Below are 23,882 nucleotides of genomic sequence, written 5' to 3'. Positions count from 1 at the left end.
ACGTACTACTTCTGCTGTTTTATTGAACATTTATAAGGTTATGTTCATGCTAAATGAATAAATAAATTAAGTTACCATGATTAAGATCTGCCGAGAATCCCCACGACAGTTCTGGTAAATGGTGTCAGAGGAAGGATTACGACCAGTACGCATGCGCAGATGGCGGCAGCTCCTCGTCTCGTGAGCGCGCACAGCAGTGGAAAGTTTCATCGTCATTAACGGCGTCGCGCTTCCCAGGGAACACGTTCACCCAGGACAACGCTCTGAAATCAACACACAAGGTACGTAAACTATTAAAACACGGTTTCTTATTAATGAAAACAGAGCTATTATGTTATGATTAGTCACTGGTTTGGAGCTACTCATTTTGCTTTATAATAACAGGTGCAGTTAACACGCTTAATTATAGGTCCGCTATTTAAAGCATTGTGAATTTGCGCGCGACCAGAGGCCCAGATTTTGTTTACATTAATTATATAATGGCATATCGACTTCCAATATTTACATATAATATTCAACACATTCATCACCCATGAACGATTAAATAATATGTTGTATAAAAGGAAAATAAAATAGACTGCGTGTTGTTGTTGTTGTTATTGGTGATATGATTACGTTAGGTGATAATTTATTTAGTTTGATACATTCCGATATATCAAATATGAGTATTTAGATGGATTTTGTTTATCGCATCCTTACATAAATCCGCGAATAGATGTTAGAAATGGCCTCCATTCAACGAGAGAGACACACACCCATAGAGATTAATAGACCGATACACACTAACCGTTGTAATGACTGTAAATACGTTTGTCCTCGGGCATGTAATAAGATACTCAGATGAGCATGATGGGTTGTTACACTAGACAATTATAGTGAAATAAAACACTGTGACGTCATACATTTGTGGACAAATCTGAGCACATTAGGGGGCAAGTCACGTTTTTTTATTCCAGTGACTATTTGTCATAATTGTCAAATATTGCTCCAAACTATAACGTCTTTACTCCAAAAAAAAAAATACCATTGACCATTACTATATATATATAATATAATATAAAGAGTTCAGATGCAAAAGCCTCTAAGTGCTATCTGAAATGTCCTTCTAGAATGATCATTTTGATCAAGCTCATATATTTAAAGTTAAGTAATTTCCCTTAAATGGCAATGAAAATTACCTATTAATTGCCATTTAAGTGAAATTACTTAACTTAATATACGACCTTGATAAAAAAATAAATAAAAAAAGATCATTCTAGAAGAAATTTTCAGATGGCACTTAGAAGCTTTTGCATCTAAACTCTTCATATTATATTATATTATATATATATACAGTTCATGTTGACCCTATTAATGTTACACTATATGGGGCAAACTCACAAAGGGCAATGGACATTTAAAATGTTATAATATAAAAGGCAAAAAACTTGCCCCACCCTAACATTCATTGTGTGTGTGTGTGTGTGTGTGGTTTTAATGTGTTCATTTGCTACCCTAAAACTATTATAAAAATCTGATGAACCTGGAATTTTAGTTTGGAAGCTACAACATTTTTTAGTAAAATCTCCAATTTTGAGATAATTTGGAAACTGGATGTTTGAAGTTTGAAAATCTTAAATGTGTAATTGGGCGTTTGACTTATAGGTGCTGAGATACAGGCCCAGTAAACACAGTCTCTTTTATATGGAGCTACATTGACACTTTTAAACTCTTAAATCTGAAGTGTCAGTTTCTTAATGTTTATTTCCGTGTTAATTAGGAAAGGTTCGTGTAGCTCAGTGGGGATAATATAATTAAGTTTTTTATGATTGAATTCTTGCTTACTTGCTTAAAAAAAATGTAAAGCATAATCATTGTCTGTCACTGTGGGCCATCCAGCTTTCATTTACCTTCTGCAGATTCCAAAGCTGTAAATAGTGTCTTATTAGCCTGGGAAAACCCAGACAAACTTCCGGCAAATTTAGATTTGCTCTACAAGTAGTCTGGCAAAGAGCCCATTCAAGCCCATTTCTAATCCATCCAAATCGAGGCACCAATCAGAAACGTTGAGGCGGGCTTTACACGATGACGATCACTCTGATTGGTTTTAGGTCTATCCAATTGCGCCCAGAGGCATTTGAGCGACGTCCGTTGGTGACGCCCTTTTGGAAATGAGTTATTAATGAAGCTTTGCCAGACCATAACTCAGTTACTACTGAGAATGGTCTGGTTTTAACCAGGCTAGTGTCTTATATATTCCTTGCTATTTAGTGAGTGTGTTTTAGTGCTGCACGATTTGGGGAAAATGTCATATTGTGATTATTGAAGTCAATATTGCGATTGAGATATAATAAACAAATGGTATCATGAGTTAACTTGCTTGGTTCTCAAGGAAAATGCACACAGATTACTGATAATGCTGAGATATGTATTTCTCAACTCAAACTAACAACAACAACTAAATGCAGTGTTTTCAAATTAAAATAATAAATAAAAAAATAATAACATCTTTGCATTACTGCAAACTTGTTCTTGTCTCAATGGCAAACTTGTCTCTTGTCTCGTGTTCTACAGCTAAATAAAATAAATAGAATAAGAAATAAGAAAATTTGTATGTTCATGAAAATAAGATATTTTGAACATTCTGTCCAAACAAACATATGCTTTGTACAAACTCTTTCAAAAAGGAAACTGGATATAGGCCTAAATGTGTGGTTCACTCAATCAAACCACTAAAACTGTCGTTGGACATTTAAAAAAACAAAGCAACAACTGGTAGGCTACTTCCAAATCCTCTTTCGGTAACACTTTATTTTACAGTGTCCTTGTTACATATGTTACATGTACTTACCATAGTAATTACACTAAATTATGTATAATTACATGCAACTAACCCTCAACCAAATCCTAATCCTACCCTAACCCTATTGTAAGTATGTAGTTGCTTAATATTACTTAGTACTTAAATATATTAATTACACTGTAACAATGACGCCTTAAAATAAAGTGTAACCCCTCTTTCTAAAAAGCTCTACTTATCACTTGAGAGGTGAACCACTAGAAGGATCTCTAGGCATGTTTTCCTTGATTGCTTTTCCCTGAAGAGAAATGCGTTGTTCAAAACAAAAGTAAGTGACGCACGTTCGTTGCGTTTTACCATGAAACAAGAGAGTTCTGTGTCTTACATTAGTCATTTATTTCACACTTACAAATGATCAGAGAATAAATAGTTATGCGTATTTGGCGTGCTGTCCGGGGGGAGGGCTCCGAGCTCGGAAATTGGGCCCGAACCCAGAGTACTCCCCCCGTATCTCTTGGTTAGGAAGATAACCAGGCAAGTGTGAGGAGATGGGGTGGTGGAGGGATGCTGAAAACTGTCGAGGAATATGGGTGAGTCGACTGTGTGTATTTATAGCCCTTTTAATCATGCTGATTGAGTGGACCTGCTGATTACTTATTGCTGACAGCTGGTTGGAATGACTTGATTGTTTGATCATTAGAACGTGTTCCTCCCGAACCTTGTTAATAAAACAACATATCTCATCGGCCTGCGACGCACCCGAAATGAATTTGTTATTTTTTATAACTTGGCAGTCGCAGATTATCTGCAGTATCCGCGGGTATAACGTGATCCGCGCATCACTATCTAACGCTTTGAGAATGGATGCAGGCTGGGATCCTGCAACAGAACCGTGCCGATAAGAGGTATCGAGCATACGTGTGACTAGTCGATAGTTTTGTCGTCCGTCGGAGGCGGCACTAAATTTGATGTCGTAATTCTCTATGCCGACTATTGTACTCTTAAAAGTACAATGGTATAAAATATTTGCTGTAGCCTAATAACAAAAGATGAAATCAATTTAACTTAACGATGGCCAGATGAAGTCTCTGCCCAAAGCATTGGAACCTAGTCCACTAATTAAGCTCCACCGATTTGACAACGTTAGTGCCGTTGTCTGTTGTGATAGCGACCTGACGCTGCGCACTCAGGTCCCATGCAGCCAGTGCCTCTCTCAAGCCCAAGGCTATGTTCTCTCCCGCGTGCTCGTCGGGGAAATAGGATGTTTTCAACGATGATCTTTAATTCTTTTCATTGAACCTCTCTCTCTTTTTTCCACAGAGATGGGTCGCCTAACTGTACTGTTTCTCTGCCTGGCTCTTGTGGTGTCCGTTTTGGCCAAACGAGGCGGGGGCGGTAAAGGCGGATTTAGCTTGGGCAAAATTGGCTCAAACAAAGGTGGAAGCAGCACAGGAAGCAAAGGTGGCACCAGCAAAGGTGGCAGCAGCAGCAGTAAAGGCACCTCACATGGGACACACTCGGCCCCTGGAAACTATCCTCGCCAACCTCAAGTACCAAACCAGAATCCACCCCCCTATCCCGGTGGAGGCGGGTACCCAAGCCAGGGCAGATATCCACCAGCTGGCTCTAATCCAGGTCAAGGAAACCCAGCCCAAGGTAGATACCCAGCCCAAGGTGGCAACCCAGCCCAGGGTGGCTACCCAGCCCAAGGTGGCTACCCAGCCCAGGGTGGCTACCCAGCCCAGGGTGGCTACCCAGCCCAAGGTGGCTACCCAGCCCAAGGTAGAAACCCTGCCCAAGGTGGCTACCCAGCGCAAGGTGGTTATCCAGCCCAAGGTGGTTATCCAGCCCAAGGTGGCTACCCAGCCCAAGGTGGCTACCCAGCCCAAGGTAGAAATCCTGCCCAAGGTGGTTATCCAGCCCAAGGTGGCTACCCAGCGCAAGGTGGTTACCCAGCACAGGGTGGCTACCCAGGGGGAGCAGGTTCCAACAGGTATCCTGGACAAGCCGGAGGAAACCCCTATCCAGCTGGAGGCTCTTATCCAGGTTATCCAGTACGAGGAGGTTCCAGCCCTAACCAGTTTGGTGGAGGTGTTGCAGGTGCAGGGGCAGGTGGATATCCAGGAGCAGCACAGTATCCTTACTGGAATCCCAACAACAAAATCATGAGCCCTGGCTATGGGGGCAATTATGGTGGCTATGGGCAAGGGGGCAGATCACCTTTTGCCCAGTCAGTGCAGGGCATGGGAATGGCCCCTAATAGCAATTCAAGGGGCTTTGGCAAGCAGGCGATTATGGCTGCTGGCGTAGGGGCGGTGGCCGGTATGGCTCTGGGATATGGCCTGGGAAGTTTCCCTCGTCCCCGCTTCAATTTCAACAATCCACAGGAGGAATACTACTACAATAACTACATGTACAAACGTTATGGCCAAACTCCCCCCGAAGGTAACGTGAATGGAAACCCTAACTCCCCAGGCGGCAAGCCAGGCGAAGCAGGATCGACCTCTAGAGGCGAAGCAGGATCGGCCTCTACAGGACAAGGAAATGGTAACCCTTATGACATCTTCCAGAATCCTCCACCAGAGTCCTATGAGAAGTACATGGACAAGTGTATGAAGAGGACTGACTTGCTTCGGGAAGAAAGACCAAGGAGATCCATTGACCTCTTTGAGGCTCAAGCAGCAGAAGTAGGAGATGATCCTAATGGCGCTCAAGAAAATGCCACAAGCAACAACAGCACTGCTGAAAGAGCCAGTACAGATGCCCCTTCATTTATAAGCTCAAACCCAGCCGAAATATCCAGTCAACCTCAAAAGCAGACCCAGGAAAGAGAAGCAGAAGCCAGTGATGATGACAGCGACACTGTTAGCATTATGGAGATTGGATATCCTGTACTAATTGAGCAAATGAAAGCACGACGATGTGTCGAGCTGTACATGGCCTATGCGGAACATCATGCAGAAAAACAGGTGCAGGATCGCAGTGCCGTGGATACTAAACCCAACGCTAATAGTGGTGATTTACCTGGACCCCTTGGCCATGGAGTCATGCTACTCTTTACGAGCATTCTGTCTCTTATCTTCAGTTGCCTGCTACACTGACATTCTAGAAAAGGATAAACCCCATAAAGCCATTGAGTCAGACTGAGAAATGGACCGCTTACACCCATCACATATAATTTGAAGGATTTGTCTTGGATGTTGTAGAGACTTAAGACGAGGCATTCTCAAAGGACTACTTGAAGATTCGGCAGAAAGTACTTTCACTTCTCACAATGACTCCTCGATAGGTACTCCACTAAATTGCAACATGAGCCACCTAACAATTTGACACGAGCCTACATTTTTTTAGTAGTTTCCAGAAGTTTTTCTACACCATTCACCTTCCATCACTGCCTCCTTCTTGCATGTGGTTTGATGAACACTTACTTCTCTTCCAAGACAGCATACTGCATGAACACTTTATTATCTCCAGGTTAAACGTTGCGCACGGCATTGGCATTTGAGTCATTGTTTTCTTCTAGCAACAGCTGTTACTACAAACCATGATTATTTTTTACGACATGAAATGGTGGCTTCCAGTTCTGTCCTTATGATGGCACTTCTACTTGCGTAGTTGAAATTGAAATTACTTGTATTTTTATTTAGATTGTTTAGACTGTTGACTTACGGATTAACATTCTACTGATGTACTTATTTATTTTTAATTAATATTATGAAACATTTAAATGTCTTTTCAAAGTCCTCCACTGTTGGTTTTGTTATTTTTACTTCTCCGGGGCCGTTCATACAGAGCATTATTTTGCGTTTAACTCAATTGTTTTTCTATATAAACATGCACCACACAAAAATCTTTGACCAATTAACCTTTTGCAGTAATAACACTGTGTTTTTATATTGCCGTATCAAGCTGAAAGACATTAAGCTTTTAAACACTTTGTGTGAAAGGCTCCTTTGTGAACGTTTATGTAATCATAGCCGTTTGGTTTCAACTAGATATGTACGATAATACTCCTGCGTATCAGTTTCATTCATATCAGACGTACTATGACAGAAACACTCATGCAGCTCATCCACTGCTCACTGAGATAAAACAATATTTTATATAAAGTTGGATCTTTATTAGTAGCTTGGTGCTGTGGTTTCTCTGAATATTACTGCCGAACATTCAATTAGATTATCAGCCCAGCTTGGCACTTGCTAAATCATTTATCTAGAGCAGGGGTTCTCAACCACGTTCTTGGACCCCCTCCTCCCCACCCACCCCACCCCACACACACACACACCACACACACACATTTTTGAATCTCTCCTTTGTCTGACACCTATTTCAGATCTTGAAGTCCATACGAATGAGCCGATGACCTGAATTGGGTGTGTTTGATTAAGGAGACAATGCAAAATGTGCAGTGTTTGGGTGGCTGGGAACCCCTGATCTAGAGGGACTGTGGCAACCACTGGATAATCAGCAGAAGGCAATGCTTAATGCCTTATTGTTACTCAGCTGCATATTATGCTTTTGAGATGTTGTGAATGTTGAAAGTGTGTATAATGTTACCGTCACTGGAATTAAAGTGATTAAATGCACCTTAAGTTGCGTGTCTGCCTATTTTCATTTGATATTTTCTAGAAAAAAGGTAATCTAATAGGATCTAATAGCCCTCTTCTTTGAAAACCCTGAACAAAACTAAAATAACCCACTTAGAACGAGGCTAAACATAGTTTTAACATTTAATTGAGGCTAGTATGTCAGTTCATGATAATGTTTTGTTTACAGACATCACTTGATGTCAAATGTAGAATCCGGTCCCTGAAGCAAAAGCCGATGAGAACAAAATGTCTATTATGGTTTCAGGTAAGCTAAATGTTCAGTGTGTTGTGATAGTTGGTCTTGGAGGAGTCCTTTTGTTGTTGTTTTCCCCCCTTTGATATTTGTTCAAGTGTACCTGATTTCCTCAAGTTGACATATGCACCCATTCATAATGAGACTGGCTAACTAATTAAAAGCTTAAATGTACCCAAAGTGGAAAACCATAAGCCCTGTGCGACTATAAGACTATTAGGAGTAGTGACAGAATCCAAATACAGGGCTAATTGTGACATGCAAGGGCATACCTATCAGAACCATTTATCTTCACCTGTGTTTTTTAGAATACAAGTTAACCCTTGGGATGAAGTCTAACAGGATCACAGGAGATAAAAATCCCCTATTTGGAGATCATTACTGTGGTTAATCAGGCAGAATCACACATACACAAATATAGAACACAATATGTTTTTGTTAATGATGCAATTTGAGAGCCGACAAACAATTTAGGAACATCTTGACAGGCTTTTCCTTCAGCAAGATGCCATTGAGATGATCGCTCAGAAGGGGTCAAAGTGCATTTTGAGTTTTTATGTAGTGTGCCGAATCGGATATAGATGGTTACTGCAACATGCCGTCTCAGCAAAGAAGGTATTAGCAATGCATATAATACAAAACCACATGCCAAAAAGAGGACACTGGCCATGAAAGAAAACTAAAGACTCAAAGATTCTCACACCTAACAAGAGATTGTGTATATATACGCACATTTTTCCAACTCAACTGAAAATGATCATGTGAATTTTCAGAGAAATCAGAGGACCATTGTTGGTTCAAATTGGTTAAAGGTCATAATATCCCAGATCTTGAGGTCCTCATCTTGTGATCTCATAAAACTGCATAAATGGATGACAATGTAATTTCCACAGCTGGAGTTCTACCACTGGTCCATGCCAGCCTGGGAAAACCCAGACAAACTTCTGGCAAATTTAGATTTGCTCTGCAAGTAGTCTGGCAAAGAGCCCATTCAAGCCGATTTCTAATCCGTCCAAATCGAGGCACCAATCAGAAACGTTGAGGCGGGCTTTACACGATGACGATCGCTCTGATTGGTTTTAGGTCTATCCAATTGCGTCCAGAGGCATTTGAGCGACGTCCGTTGGTGAAGCGCACCAACTTTTAAATGCATTATTATATTCAAATTGCAAACACATGAGGACAGTCTCCATGAAAGACCCACTGGCAGATGAACGTGCTACTACATTTCTCTCCGAAACAGTAGGAAATAAAATTAGATTTAATAGAGGATTTTAACTGTGACAAGATGATTGACAGGGCAGTTTACGTGACAGGATGCACGCGACAGATCCGTCCGATTAAGACGACGAAGTAGTATGTCCCAAAGCTTGCCTACTTTTTTGCTACACATTCAAAAGTAAATACCTTTTCTTCAAAAAAAGAGTACATACTTTTATGGCGTAGTGTAACTTAGGTGAATTGGGACGCAGCATATGGCTTTACACGATGACGATCGCTCTGATTGGTTTTAGGTCTATCCAATTGCGCCCAGAGACATTTGAGCGACGTCCGTTGGTGACGCCCCTTTGGAAATGAGTTATTAATGAAGCTCAAGCTTTGCCAGACCATAACTCAGTTACTACTGAGAATGGTCTGGTTTTAACCATGCTACTGCGCTGCCATAATCAACTTTTTCCAAACCGCTGGTCCAGCACAATATTATGCAGGTATAATTCCTTTTTAATTGATTATTAAATTTTTTAATTAAAGTTTGCCAATGCTAGTTTCCATGACAGAGCTCAAGATAAATCTTTTCATCTTACTACTAAAGCTGCCAGTGTTGTGGCCAATTCTCTATCTTTGGTTCAGGTCTTCAATGTCTGAAGAAATCTTTCAGAGTCGAAGTTTCAGGTCCCAGAAAAATAAACTTTATTGTACAAACAACAAAGTGAGACGCCGGCTGGCCATCTGGACATCTAATTTTACAATGGTTTTCTTTCAGATCTTATACCTTTTTTCTCATCCCTTGGTGTCCAATTTCCTCACTTGGTGTCCAATTAGCGTTAACATAGTTATCTTTTTCTCTTTGCTCCTCCACGTCACGTCGCCACGATTAGAAACACCTGCATTAATGTCCAATTTCTATTGGTGGCCATACTGGCGCATGCGCTTTTTTAAATATGATTTCATATATGTTTTTTTGGGTACTTTTCCACTCTTGTCCTTAGACTACCTTTCACCCAGTTTTTATCCTGTCCTCACACAACCTTTTCCTCATAAACACTTTTGACAGGTTCAGTGTTTCCCATCATTTTGTCCCCTTTGACCTGTTTTCTCTGTTTCCCATGATTTTAGGCCTTCGTTTCCCCTGCTTTTGGGCCTCCCATATTCTAGGCCTAGTTTCCCTAATATTCATATCATGCATTTGAATAGGATTCATGTCAAGTCAAGTCAAGTCAAGTTTATTTGTATAGCGCTTTTCACAATACAGATTGTATCAAAGCAGCTTCACAGCTTCATGTGTGACACAGATGAGACAAAGAAAATTCTCCAACACCAGCTTGCAAAGTTTCAAATGATTATTTTTGCGGCAGCAGTTTCGGCACAGTCAGTGTCTGAATTCACTCTCTCGTTTTCATTCCCTCCTTCAAGTGGACTATATTAGTGAAGTAATGTAGGGAATAGTGAATGAGGGTACAGGTGGCAATTCCGAACACAGCGCAAAGTCTACTAACAAGCTGATGAGTTGAATCAGGTGTGCTTCCAGTAACGAGGTAGGAAAACGTCTCGGTTACGGATGTAACCCTCGTTCCCTGAGTGGGAACGGAGACGTTACGTCGGATGACGACGATTTGGGTTTCGCTTAGAAGCCTATCACCTTCGAGTATATAAAACGAGCCAATGGCAATGAAATGCCATGGGTCTGCGGAATTTGCATAGCGTAACTCCGCCCGCCGCAGGGGGTATATAAGGAAGTACGCTGGCACAATGCAGATATGTCTTCGCTGAGGAGCCGAGACTAGCCCCAGGCGTTTTTCAGCGGTACAGCGGAAGTGGCAGGAAGACGTAACGTCTCCGTTCCCACTCAGGGAACGAGGGTTACATCCGTAACCGAGACGTTCCCTTTCGTGGTCACTCCGAGTTACGTCGGATGACGACGATTGGGGTTCCAGTCTAATCACGCCACCTCGGCTGTCTTCCAGTGCCCTGCGTAAGTCTGAGCTCCCTGTTGTGAGACTAGCACGAACGAAGGAGTCCTACTTAACACAGGGATACCAAGGTACACTGGGAAGCATATCTCCAGAGAGAAATATGCAAATATGCCCAGCCATTGATGGGGGGGACTTAGAATACACATATGACCCAGAGGGCTGCATATGGAAAATCACTGGGGTGTCCAGCCGCAGGTGGAATTTTAAACCCCAGGGGTGGCAAGGTGGCTTGCCAAGGGAAAGACACACGCTCACAAGGAGACTTACAGTGGAATACACATGTGGGGGTCGCCCAGAGGGGGAACCATGCACATGGAGGCACTTAGTCAAGCGCAAAAGCTGCGTTATGACAGATTGGCATAACTCAGGCGTTGACGTAACCAGTGCTGGAGGAAACTCAGAGCTTATCAGACTCACCTGAGAGAAATATCGCACGTATCCCGTCCGTGGAGAGGAATGGCGAGCAAGCGAAGACACCTGAGCAGAATCTAGCACCGGCTGGTTGAAGCGAGTACATGAGAAGAAACTGGCTCTACTCGGAGATTATAGAATCTCGCGAATGTGTTGGGTGTCGCCCAGCCTGCAGCTCTACAAATGTCTGTTAGCGAGGCGCCATGCGCTAGAGCCCAAGAGGAAGCCACACTACGTGTGGAGTGGGCTTTCACACCAAGGGGGCACGGACGACCTTGCTGCTGGTATGCCAAAGCAATGGTATCCACTATCCAGTGGGATAACCTTTGCTTTGAGAGAGCCTTTCCCTTCAGCTTCCCACCATGACAGACAAAGAGCTGGTCTGAGGTCCTGAAACACCGCGTTCTGTCTACGTAATCACGGAGGGCGCGTACTGGACAGAGCAGTGCCAAGGCTGGGTCTGCCTCCTCCAAGGGCAGCGCTTGCAGGTTCACTACCTGGTCTCGAAAGGGTGTGGTAGGAACCTTGGGCACGTATCCAAGCCGGGGTCTCAGGATCACGTGAGAGTTAGCCGGCCCGAATTCCAGGCACGCTTCGTCAACCGAAAATGCCTGCAGGTCCCCTACCCTCTTGATGGAGGCCAATGCAACCAGGAGCGCTGTCTTCATTGACAGGAACTTAAGCTCCACTGACTGTAAAGGCTCAAATGGAGCACTCTGCAGGGCAGTTAGAACCACTGAGAGGTCCCAAGAGGGTACGAAGGGAGGACGAGGAGGATTTAGTCTCCTCGCTCCCCTCAGGAACCTGACGATCAGGTCGTGCCTTCCCAGAGACTTACCATCAACTGCTTCGTGATGTGCGGCAATGGCGGCAACATACACTTTCAGGGTGGAGGGAGACAGCCTTCGCTCCAACCCTTCTTGCAGGAAGGAAAGCACGACACTGATCGGGCATTTCGTGGGTTCTTGATGTTTAGAAGAACACCAGTTGACGAAGAGGTTCCACTTCAACGCATAGGCATGTCTCGTGGACGATGCTCTAGCGGAAGTGATGGTAGCCACCACCGCAGGTGGTAGGGTACTCAAACCTGCCTCGTCCCGTCCAGGAGCCACACATGGAGGTTCCAAAGATCGGGACGAGGGTGCCATAAGGTGCCCCGTCCCTGAGAAAGGAGGTCCTTCCTCAGAGGAATTGGCCAGGGAGGTGCTGTCGCGAGGAGTACTAGTTCGGAGAACCAGGTCCGGTTGGGCCAATACGGGGCAACCAAAATGACCTGCTCCTCGTCCTCCCTGATCTTGCGCAAGGTCTGCGCAAGAAGGCTCACTGGGGGAAACGCATACTTGCGTAGGCCCCGCGGCCAGCTGTGCGCCAGTGCATCCGTGCCGAGCGTGCCCTCGGTCAGGGAGTAAAACAGGTCGCAATGGGACGAGTCGTGGGAGGCAAACAGGTCTACCTGTGCGTCGCCGAACTGATCCCAAATCAGCTGGGCCGTCTGGGGATGGAGTCGCCATTCTCCAGCAAGAGGCCGAACTCGAGACAGCTCGTCGGCCGCCTGGTTCAGGTGTCCCGGGATATAAATGGCTCGAAGCGACCTCAGATGCTTCTGACTCCATATGAGGAGGTGGCGAGCGAGTTGCGACATACGGCGGGAGCGTAGACCACCCTGGTGGTTGATGTACGCTACTGTTGCGGTATTGTCTGATCGGACTAGTACGTGCTGGCCCCTGAGCAGCGCATGGAAGCGGTGCAGGGCGAGACGTACAGCCAGCAACTCGAGGCAATTGACATGCCAAAGGCGCTGGGGTCCTGTCCAGGAGCCCGCGGCAGCATGACCATTGCACATGGCGCCCCAGCCCGTGTTGGAGGCATCTGTTGACACAACAACATGCCGGGAAACTCGTTCTAAGGGCACTCCGGCCCGTAGAAAATTGAGGTTCGCCCACGGGGTGAAGGTCTGACGGCAGGCTGGAGTCACTGGGACTCGGAGCGTGCCGTGTTGCCATGCCCACCTCGGGACTCGATCGCGAAGCCAAAGCTGAAGCGGTCTCATATGAAGCAATCCCAGCGGCGTTACTGCGGCTGCGGATGCCATATGCCCCAGGAGCCTCTGAAAAAGTTTCAGTGGAACCGCACTCTTGTCCTCGAACTGACGAAGACAAGTCAGCAGTCGATCTCCATACCGAGAAAAGAGATCCTCTGCACGGGGCAGAGTTTGCTCTTCTCCCAGTTGACCCGAAGGCCCAGACGGACTAGGTGCCGGAGCACTAGGTCCCTGTGTTCGCAAACCTGGTCTCGAGAGTGAGCTAGGATAAGCCAGTCGTCGAGATAGTTCAGGATGCGAACCCCGTGTTCCCGAAGGGGAACAAGGGCTGCCTCGACGACCTTCGTAAAGACGCGAGGAGACAGGGCTAGCCCGAAAGGGAGAACCGCGTACTGGTATGCCTGCCCCTCGAAAGCAAACCGTAGAAACGGTCTGTGTCAAGGTAAAATGGAGACATGGAAGTAGGCGTCCTTCAGGTCGATCGCTGCAAACCAATCCTGCGGCCGCACACACTGGAGGATGTGTTTGGCCGTTAGCATCTTGAACGGCAGCCTGTGAAGGGAGCGGTTCAAGACGCGCAGGTCGAGGATTGGCCGTAACCCACCGGACTTCTTGGGTACAATGAAGTAAGGGCTGTAGAAGCCGGACTTCATTTCGGCTGGAGGGACAATCTCGATCGCACCCTTCGCCAGCAGGGTGACGACCTCCGCTCTCATGACAGGGGCATTGCCACCGACCATAGTGAAGCGGACTCCGCTGAAGCGGGGAGGAGATCGCGCGAACTGAATCGCGTAGCCGAGCCTGATGGTTCTCGCGACCCAGCGGGACAGTCTGGGAAGCTCTAGCCAGGCCTCCAGAAAGTGCACCAGCGGGGTCATACGAACCACAGACGTACCGTCGGTGGGGCAGCGAGGCGGAATGACCGGCACCGGCGAGGGTGGCATCGCGGCCCTGTGCGGGGGCACGGTCATTAACCGCGTCCTGCCAGAGGAGGCCAGGGGAGGGCGCGCGTCCCACGGGGGCGTGCTCTGGCAGGGGTCTGGCGACAGAGGGGGATGAGAGGAGCGTGGCCCGTGGGCGGTGCGTGCTGTCATCCCAGACCTCTGGGACAGAGGAGGGCGGCAGTGGCGGGACCCGAGGGTGGCGCGCACTGCGGCCCTCTGACTCTGTAGGCTCAGGATTGGGAATTTCGATTCTTTCTTTAACCACATTAGGGTGCTGCCCGTCGTGGGACGAGCAGCGGGGAGTGGAGAACAAAAGATTCTCCCCCGGCCCTCCACCGGGGGAAGGAGTGGCCCTGCTACCACCTCCTGTAGAGAAAAGAAAGCCAATCCTGAGCTGCCCGTCTCAGGAGCGCCGCTTAGCCTGGCGTTTAGCGGGCCGCGGGGCTTTTTAAGAGTGCTGCTTAGGCTGGCGTGGCAGTCTAAGGGGCGGAGACGGGCAGCGCCGCCCTCCTGCGACCTCCTCCTGCTCAGGGCCAGTGAAGGCCCGAGGGGAGGAGCCGCATGGAGGTGGCCTCGGCGGGAAGCAGACTAAGGAGACCGCACGGACGGATGACCGTCGGTGCAGAAGGCCTCAGTCTGCTTCTGGGGGGGGGGGTCAAAAACTGTAGGGTACAGTCCTCAACCACACCGCCGAGGAGCCCAGCCTGGGACATGAGGGAGCTGAGAAAATGAATTCTCAGACCCCCTCACATCAACCTGGCTGAGCCCATGTCTGGACCACTCTAGTGGACACCACCTGACCCAGGATCACGCAGGTACCGATGTCGCCCGAGAGCGAGGTCAGTAGTGTGCGCGGCGGAACGACCAAGCCGGGCATGGGAGGCATAGCGTCCCAGCAAGGGGGCGTGGTCGAGTTTCCGCGTTCTGTCAGTGTTGGCCAGGGAAGGACTAGCGTTCCACTGCGGCCGGTTCCGACAGAACTCCCGAGTCAGCACTGCCTCGAAGGCGAAGGCGACACACAGCACTGCATGCCTGTGCCACGATAGTGACAGAGAACATACAGCCCATGATCGCCACGCGATCGAGTGCAGCGAAGGCGGAGGACGCCCGCGGGCCGGAAGCATCCTGATGCACATCCGGGAAGCCTACAGCGCTCAGGGGGAGGGCGGCGCCACTCCAGCCGATGCTTTCAGCTGCCCGGGAAAGCATGGCCATCAGCTCTGGATCTGACTCGACTAACGCTGACACTCCAGAGGGAGGCAACGCAGTCGAATCCTCATTTCCAGAGGAATCAAGCCCGCCTTGTGATGCTGTGAGTGACATGACACCACCTGCTGGAGCCCCGAATGAAAACACTGGGTCCCTAAGAAGAACCAGGTACACACGGAAGCCCCACGGTTTGCGATGTGGAGGGGGGCGTGGCCCGAGGAATGCTCGTCGGTATTATGCCACACTGTAACCCTCAGATCACCCTGGCCACCAGCCAAAGTATCCCCTCTCGAGGAAGAGATAGATTGGGGTGTGGCAGAGGGGACCCTACCCACACGGGGATCATTGAGTCTCGATCTATAAACATCGCGATGGTCACGTTCCCGCAGAGAAAACGTGACTCACCCACGAGCGCTGCCGAGCGTGAATCAGCCCAACACGCGAAACAGCGCTCGTGACCGTTAGGCAGATGAATCACGCGCCCACATCCAGTAAATACACGGGCGAGCCGTCTTGAAAAAGACGTGCCGCGTGCAGCTCTTTTAGAGAGAGGAAAAGCTCAGCAGAGTGCTGAAGCGCCCAGGGAGAAACACACACACTGTCGGCAGATCACTGCACAGATCAGCAGCAGGCAATGCGATCTCGCTGGAACACGCCGTCACACCAACACACTGAAGAGCCGCTCGTCTCGTAGAGTGAAGATGATACAGAATAGCTTGTAGGAGTGAAGAAAACTCTTGGCTCCGAAGCGAAAACATATCTGCATTGTGCCAGCGTACTTCCTTATATACCCCCTGCGGCGGGCGGAGTTACGCTATGCAAATTCCGCAGACCCATGGCATTTCATTGCCATTGGCTCGTTTTATATACTCGAAGGTGATAGGCTTCTAAGCGAAACCCCAATCGTCGTCATCCGACGTAACTCGGAGTGACCACGAAAGGGAACACTAGATAGCTGCGTCCCGATTCAGAGGCTGCATCCTTCGAAGGACAGTCTGGCCTATGGAGGATTGTTCTTGTCGCCTTGAAACTGTGACAGCTTCTGTTTTTTTTACTGGACTTTTTGAAAGTTATATTCAATTGTCTGACTAAAAACAAGGTTTACAATCAGTCTAAATATGTTCACTGTAGTCCATTTCTGTACATATACTAAAGAGTATAAACTTTATAAAATCGCATCTCTAGCCCTGTTTCCACTGGAACTACCTGGAACAATTTGTCACAGAAACTTTCCCACCCAGACCTGGGTCCCGTTCTTTGTACGTCGCTAACTCACTTAGCTGGATTTGATTGTTGACGATTTGGCATGATCTTGGATTGTTTGGTTCTTCGAAGCTCATCCTGGACTTGCTGTCATAGCAACAGGTCCGTAAGCTTAAACCTGCTCGGGAGCTTATTTCATGTAAACAGGGTTAGACTGCGGCTCATAAGCGGAGCTGATACGGGAAGTCCAGCGCAGTGCGATAGTGCACTTTCTGAGATATATATTTTTTTCTCGTGACTCGTGAGATTGTCGTTTACATTATTCATTTGTTGGAAACGCACATTTATTTTCGACTTGTCGGAGTCGGGCTTTAACTACAGCACAAACTGTTTGCATTGCCCTAAGATTATTTGCGAGTGGCTCTTTCCTTTACACTATAGAGATGTGGAGAACTTGATGGAAAGTGCTGTCTGTCGTGTCATTCGGAGTTTACCTGGCGCTTTTAGGTTTAAAAAACAGTTTTAGGTTTTTTTGTGGCATTTCCAAGCCACTGAAGACCCAATGTTGTAAAGCAGTTATTTTAAAGCAAATTTTTTTTTTAGGCTATCATAATTTTTTATGAAGATCATGCAATCATGACCATGCCGATTACAGTATGTCACTCAGGCTTCACTAACGTGATTGGTACCATAGACTATAGGCTACCATAGACTGTCATCAAGGCCTCAATGAAGGGGATTATGTGAACAGAAAGGGGGTTCACAATGTAAATGTGCAGCCCAGTTACTATTGTGATTCTTAATATTCCAGATTAATAATATTATATCAAATAAAAAAAAGGCATTTAACTAAAATCTTCCATATCACAAATGTGAAAGCAAAATGACCAGGATCTGTGCATGACTTAAGAATTTTCAGAGATTCACATTTATGCACATTATTTGAAAGTGGTAAGGAAAGTTCCACAATTAAATATCAAGCTCACTGTATTACATACACTTATGCTGATCCTAACAGAACTGCATTTTTTCATAGGTGATTATGACATGTTCCTGCCTGCAGACAGGTGTTTTATGGCCCCATTCCCTGACCCAAACCAGTTATGCAGCTCTAGCCAGGACAAGGCAACATAATGAAATGAACTTTGGCTAACTAAAGGGAAGATTTCAGTGTCTGAAAAGTCTGAGGGTTGCACACCTGACAGGGCCTGTGACACTGTTGCATGTGCCATATTACACAACAGTGCAAAAAAAAAAACCCCAAAAAAACCTTTTCATTAAATGTTTAATAAAAGACAAATATGCTTAGTTCCTTGAGTTTTATTTCAATTGTTCTTTGTAAAGAAAAGCCAGTGTTCAAGTGCCTGCAACAAGAGATATTAGACACATGCCTCATGCAACAAATAAAAAGGAAAAGTTGGCTCTACACTGCCCACCTGTAGGCCTATGTGTCCTCTGTCTGTGCAGACTCTTCTGTAGGCCTTTCTGTAGATGTGGAATCCTGCAACTTATATTGCAGCCATAAATCATACAAGTATAAATTAAGTAAAGTTATTTATGCACTTGCAGGTAGGCTAGTTCCTCCATATGACAGTTATCTGAGAGGGTTTATTCACTGTCCAGTGCAATGGAAACAAATGGACATTACAAAGTCTTATACTTTCTTTCCTTTGGAAAGTTAGAAAATGTCCACTTACTGCACATATTTCAGCCACCACTTTCTTGGGAACAGATACAAGTGTTGGTGTATTATGTAAAAGTGCACAAAAGAGGAAAACATAATGTCATTACAATGAACTACACTCGGGAAAAATGTGATCAATAACTCATGGCAAAATATTTTTACATTAACATAAGTTTATCAGTTTTCACTTTCACAAGTCAAAGCAATTCATCATTACTCAAGATTTAACAGTTGAAATTACTATACGGCCTTAATTTAATGCAGCAAAAATTATTTTGCAGTGTACTAAGATCTTTTCTTTTTTTTTTTTTTGCCTTTTTCTTGGTTGCTTTTATAAACAGACAACCATTTATTTAACAGTGCCTTTTATAAAAGAGACTATAATATAACTAAAAATTACCATTATGTAGAATATTTTTGTACTTCACTTTTGTTTGTTCCCATGTTCTCGTGTGGTGACTCTGACATTACAATGAACAAAGTAATTATGCAATTATTAAAATACAAATATATAGGCTAATAAGTGATAAAAACATCTAACATGGCCACATCTAACGGATTTAAATTGTCTGCTACTTTTTGCCAGCCCTCTCTCCTGGCTTTTGCAGACTTTGAGGTGTTCCCGGGCGTTTTGATTAAACATTAAAATTCCGAATTAACTTCGACTATTAGTTCTTGCTCTGCTGAGGAGAAAAACTGTGCGCGCTCTTTGGCCACGCTGAGCAGCCAATAGCAGCGTTGCTGATCAGTGTTTCTACTATCGATACATATCCCCTTTTAAACCAGCGCATGAACGCGCAATTATCTCAGATAACTCAATCCAGCTATAGCCTACTAATCATATCCGGCAAGTGTGTTCGAAGAACCTGATTAGCCAGATCATGGTTAGCAGCACGATGATATCATCTTGGATGTGTCAGATTTGATCTCGGATATAATAAGCAACGTACGAAGAACAAGCCCCAGTTGTTGTCTGCGTTTCCATCGCAGTCTGAAGTACCATGAAGTTTAGTCAAATTAGTCTGGTGACATAGCGACTTTTCAGTTCCCGCTGGATTTCGTCCTCCGCATATAAACTTATGCTGAGTCCCAATTCGCAAACTATCCGTCCTAGTATGCGAAACTAGAATTACTACGTCCCAAATCGTAGTATGTTGAAATGAGTATTCCAAAGATTCCCGGATGGTCTACTCTACTATTTCCGGTTAGAATTCGAAGTGCAGATCAATGCACACTCTAACGGCTAATATTGCCCACAACCCATTGCGTGCGGGAGGGAGGAGCTTTGTGGTGATGGTGGTGATGTAGACATGGCAGTCGGATGCAGCAGCGGAGATGTGCCCTCAGTTTTTAAGTGTAAGAATTCAAATGTTTAACCCTAATTAAAGTGATATTTTATTGTCTCGTAATATTAATGGGTTTATGTTGTGCCAAAAAAGTACCGTGTTTATCTTGTAGGGTCCGATGAAGATACTGAGCGCCTCATTGCAGGCTACAAAACAATAAATAAAAAGGCTCTAGTACAGTGTCATGCAAGTGTCTTTTTTATGTATTTCTTTTGATGTTTCTGTCTGACTTATTTGTAGTAATACTGTGGCTGTACAAATGTTAACATCAGTCCAACCAAAGAAACATGGTTACTACACTTTTACAATAGTAAAAGCATGGTTCATTTTCATCAGGGTATTTTTAAGTATTATACATAAGTATAAGATTAAGTATAACATACGTTAAATAATAGTTACACTATAAACTTTAAATATTTTAACTCAGAAAATAAGTAGCTTTCGTTACACACATTTGCACATGAACGTCAGAACCAGCCGCTTCACTCCTACATTTGGTAAAACACATTGTAAATGTATTGTGGAAAAAAAGATGGGAATAGTAAATAAAATTATATTGGATATATAAGAATGAATGAAATGTAAAATGTTTTGTTAACAGTCGCGGTGTGCGTAACTAGGCAACCACGTTGCATGACGTCATTGAAGTATGTCCCAGAACGTGCATACTCTTTTTCATCACAAAAAAAGTACATACTTTTAGGTAGTAGTACAAGTAGGCGAATTGGGACTCAGCACCACGTCGTCGGTCCATCGGTTCTATTTTTTAAACTCCATTGTTGATTCGAATTGCAAACAACTTTTACTGCCCGCACCGCAACAGACCGCAAAAAAAATGCTGACTGAAATAAAATGCAGCATGGAGTCAACCAATTAAAATGCTGCATGAACTCAACCAATCAGCATGTTCAGTGGCCAAGTCCCGCCCCCAAAAGTTCCCGAACTTTGAAAAAGTACTATCTTGCACAGGGACTTTCTGAGGGGGAAATTTTTACCTGGAACTTCATTTAAACCCTGGTTCCTGCAGTCAAAACACACAGAGTACCACCTCAAAGTCCCTAGGTCCTGGGGATAGTCCCTGCGGTGGAAACACGGTTTCTGTAAGATATAAGAACACATTTGAATTGCTTTAAAAAAAAAATTTCTTGCATTTGTATCATTAGATATTCGAATAATTAAAAATTATTTAATTTATTCGAACGCTGGACCAATATTGATCCTAGTCCGGTGAAGCAGTCGATTCTGTTCCCTACCGGAATTCCTGTTACCTTTACACAATCATACTACAAATCATGCGTAGTTGCCGAGTTACCATACGTACCATCAGAACTGAATACGAGCAAGAAGCACAACTGGATGTACGGGAAGCCAAAAGGTTAAAAAAGGATTGTATTTTTCCCCGAAATGTAAGCGTTTATTTTTTATTGTTTTTTTTATTAGAAGCGAGTTTTTCCCCATCTGTCAATTCAATCCAGATTATTTCTTTTCAAATTTAAAACGTTATTACCGATTTCAATGTAATGTTTATTAAGGCTTTGATTTATTAAGGTTTATTAAGGCTTTGACGCATGAGCTGTCAGCAGACACGGCTCATTGAGGGGGAACAGGAATTCCGGTAGGGAACAGAATCGACTGCTTCACCGGCCTTTGATTTTGTCACTCTCCCTTTTTCTCTTCCTAGTCTCCTCCGACAAAACCTTTTCCTTCTTCGGTTCCGTTGCTGCTTCGGCCATGACAACAACATACCACACGCTATACCACCATGAATTTGAGGAAATGCGGGGTGCGGGGTGGTGGAGTAAGTGAGGTATGCCGTAAAGCAGTCAAATTTTGTAGTTCTTTTTGTGCTCGGGTTACTACCCGAACCCCGAAGTTCCGTAGTGTATGGAAGTAGAATAATGTCAAATGTTTTTGAAATAAAAAGCCTGTTGAATTGCACTACTTGAAAAAAAATAGGCATTGCATTAACCATGCTTGCATTTTAATGCATTGTAATTTTAGTGCTTACATTTTTATGGGCTGAAATTCAACATGGTTGAATATTTAAGCTGTGAATATTTCAATTAAAAACATTTCAAACACCTTTTCATTATTAAAAATTCAATAATCCATATTCACCTTTCATATTTCACTTCCAAAATATTCAAACTGTTTAAAAATACAACCAATAATATTCAACAGGCAATTTTCGGTCCATTTTATTTCGCTTTGCAAATTCGCTTCCACAGAGAGGAGGCGACAAGATGGCGCCGAAAACACACGCGTTGTAAGATTCTCTATATAGGCTTTGGCCATTACTCCTTCAAAATGTTGTTTTAAACAGATTACCTAGTTTTTTTAAGTGCTTGAATCGTTGGAACACTTGAACACTTTACTTGATAATGTAAAAAGAGAAAAATTAGAAATCAGTGAAAGTTAACCGAAATTAACATCGCAAATATGAGTGGCGCAAATGAAAAGAGCAAGAAAGGTATCCAGAAATTGGACCACTCGTATCCTATGGAATCTAACAAGTCAAAAAGTCTAAGTGGGAAAAAGCATCTTTCAAAAGAGCTGGATTTTAGCGCCGAATCATTTCCACCTCTCCTCGCCGGAACGCCGACAAATAGCCCAGCGTCAAAAAAACAAAAAGCTGATCTCTCGTTGCACGAGCTTCAAGAAAACATTATCACAGCCCTTAACAAGAGAGCGGACTCCCTTGAAGAAATGATAAAAACGAATTCAAACACCATTGAAGAGCTGAAATCGTCACTACTTTTTGTCAACGCAGAAATTGTGGATCTGCAGAAGTGTAAAGGCGAACTAACAGCTAAAGTTTCCGAACAAGCAGCAACGATATCTCAGTTGGAAAACAGAATCGTGGAAGCAGAGCGCTACAAACGGCGGTGGTGCCTACGACTATACGGAGTTCCAGAAACAGAAACTGAAAATGTTAAGATCAAAGTGACAGAGATCTGCAAAGGAGTGGTACCTGAGCTTGCGGAAAAGATGAGCGAGGCGGTGGACGTTGCTCATAGATTGGGCAGGCCGGTGTCGGGTCGCGCGAGGGCCATTATCATCCTCTTTGCACTGCGCTGGGTGAGAGACTTCATCTGGAAGAGTGCAAAAAACAGCGAATACCTGAAAGAACGCAAAATACGCTTCGGAGAAGACCTGACAAAAGAAGAAAAAGGATCCCGTGCACTACTCTGGCCTTATGTACAAAAAGCACGCAACGAAGGGAAAAAGGCTTACTTCATCGGCTCTAAAGCATATATTGCCGGCAAAGAAATCGTTCCAGAAAAAATGGATACTTCCTGATTCCTGCTAGTGTTTGAGTAAAATCAAGGAAGATTCTACTGAAAATAAGCACTTCTTTATTTGGTACGTTTACAATCATTTAATGGCTGTTTGCCTATATGTTCAAATTTAGAAGGAGAAAAGCTAAGCTTTCTTTTTCTTTCTTTTTTCGACTCTTTTTATTTGTTTTTGTTTCGACGTTGGATGGTTTTAAAACTATGTTCCATTAATGCCAGAGGTTTGAGGAACTTGGTCAAAAGAAAAGCTTTTTTTCTTTTTTGCAAAGAATGCAAAAGCGACTTAATTTTCATTCAAGAGTCTCATTCGTGCCCTGAGGATTTACATTTTTGGAAAAACCAATGGGGAGGTGAGATGTGGTTAGCTCACGGGTCAAGTCACTCCGGTGGAGTTGCAATTTTGTCACATACTTTCCGTGGAAAATGTGTATGGAGCAAGGGTGACTCTAAAGGTCATTGGATAATGCTACTGATTGATATCAATGATTGTAAATTCATTATTGTTAATGTTTATGGGTACTGTTCAAAAGATGCAAACACTTTGTTATTAGGTGAAATTGAAGACTGTGTCAATTCTGCCATGAGTAATAACCCTAATGCTAAATTAATAATTGGTGGTGATTTTAATTTGGTCATGAATGGTTCAATGGATAGATTTCCTCCTAGAGCAAACAGTGAATCCAGTGATCTTATACGTTTAAGTTACAGCCTTGACTTGATTGATATCTGGAGGGTAAAAAACCCCTCAACTAAGCAGTTTACTTGGAGCAACAAAAATCTCTCATTACAGTCGCGTATTGACCTTTGGTTGGTTTCCTCAGACTTAGAACCTTCTATTTTAGAAACATCTATTTTGCCTGCTGCTTTAACTGACCATAAAATTATTAGCCTTAAAATTGCATTGTCTGGGCGTAAGGATCATAGATTTAGTGG

At 44.3% G+C, this 23,882-nt stretch overlaps 1 protein-coding gene and 1 long non-coding RNA gene across 2 annotated transcripts; both read left to right on the top strand.

Annotated features, from left to right (window-relative positions):
* Window positions 1-145: 145 nt before the first annotated feature.
* Window positions 146-7,371, top strand: prnprs3 (prion protein, related sequence 3). The gene is made up of 2 exons (XM_082160028.1): window positions 146-281; window positions 4,100-7,371. The coding sequence occupies exon 2, from the start codon at window positions 4,102-4,104 to the stop codon at window positions 5,878-5,880; it is 1,779 nt and encodes a 592-aa protein (XP_082016154.1). The 5' UTR covers window positions 146-281; window positions 4,100-4,101; the 3' UTR covers window positions 5,881-7,371.
* Window positions 7,372-20,855: 13,484 nt separating this feature from the next.
* Window positions 20,856-21,144, top strand: LOC309491346. Its single transcript, XR_014203046.1, has 2 exons — window positions 20,856-21,065; window positions 21,097-21,144. It is a non-coding gene; the product is annotated as an uncharacterized lncRNA (long non-coding RNA).
* Window positions 21,145-23,882: the final 2,738 nt, after the last annotated feature.

This window comes from Leuciscus leuciscus, assembly GCF_965113295.1.
Source record: "Leuciscus leuciscus genome assembly, chromosome: 25".
NCBI classification, from domain to species: domain Eukaryota; kingdom Metazoa; phylum Chordata; class Actinopteri; order Cypriniformes; family Leuciscidae; genus Leuciscus; species Leuciscus leuciscus.
The sequence above is the reverse complement of the archived record's forward strand: the minus strand, read 5'-3'. Positions and strand labels throughout refer to the sequence as shown.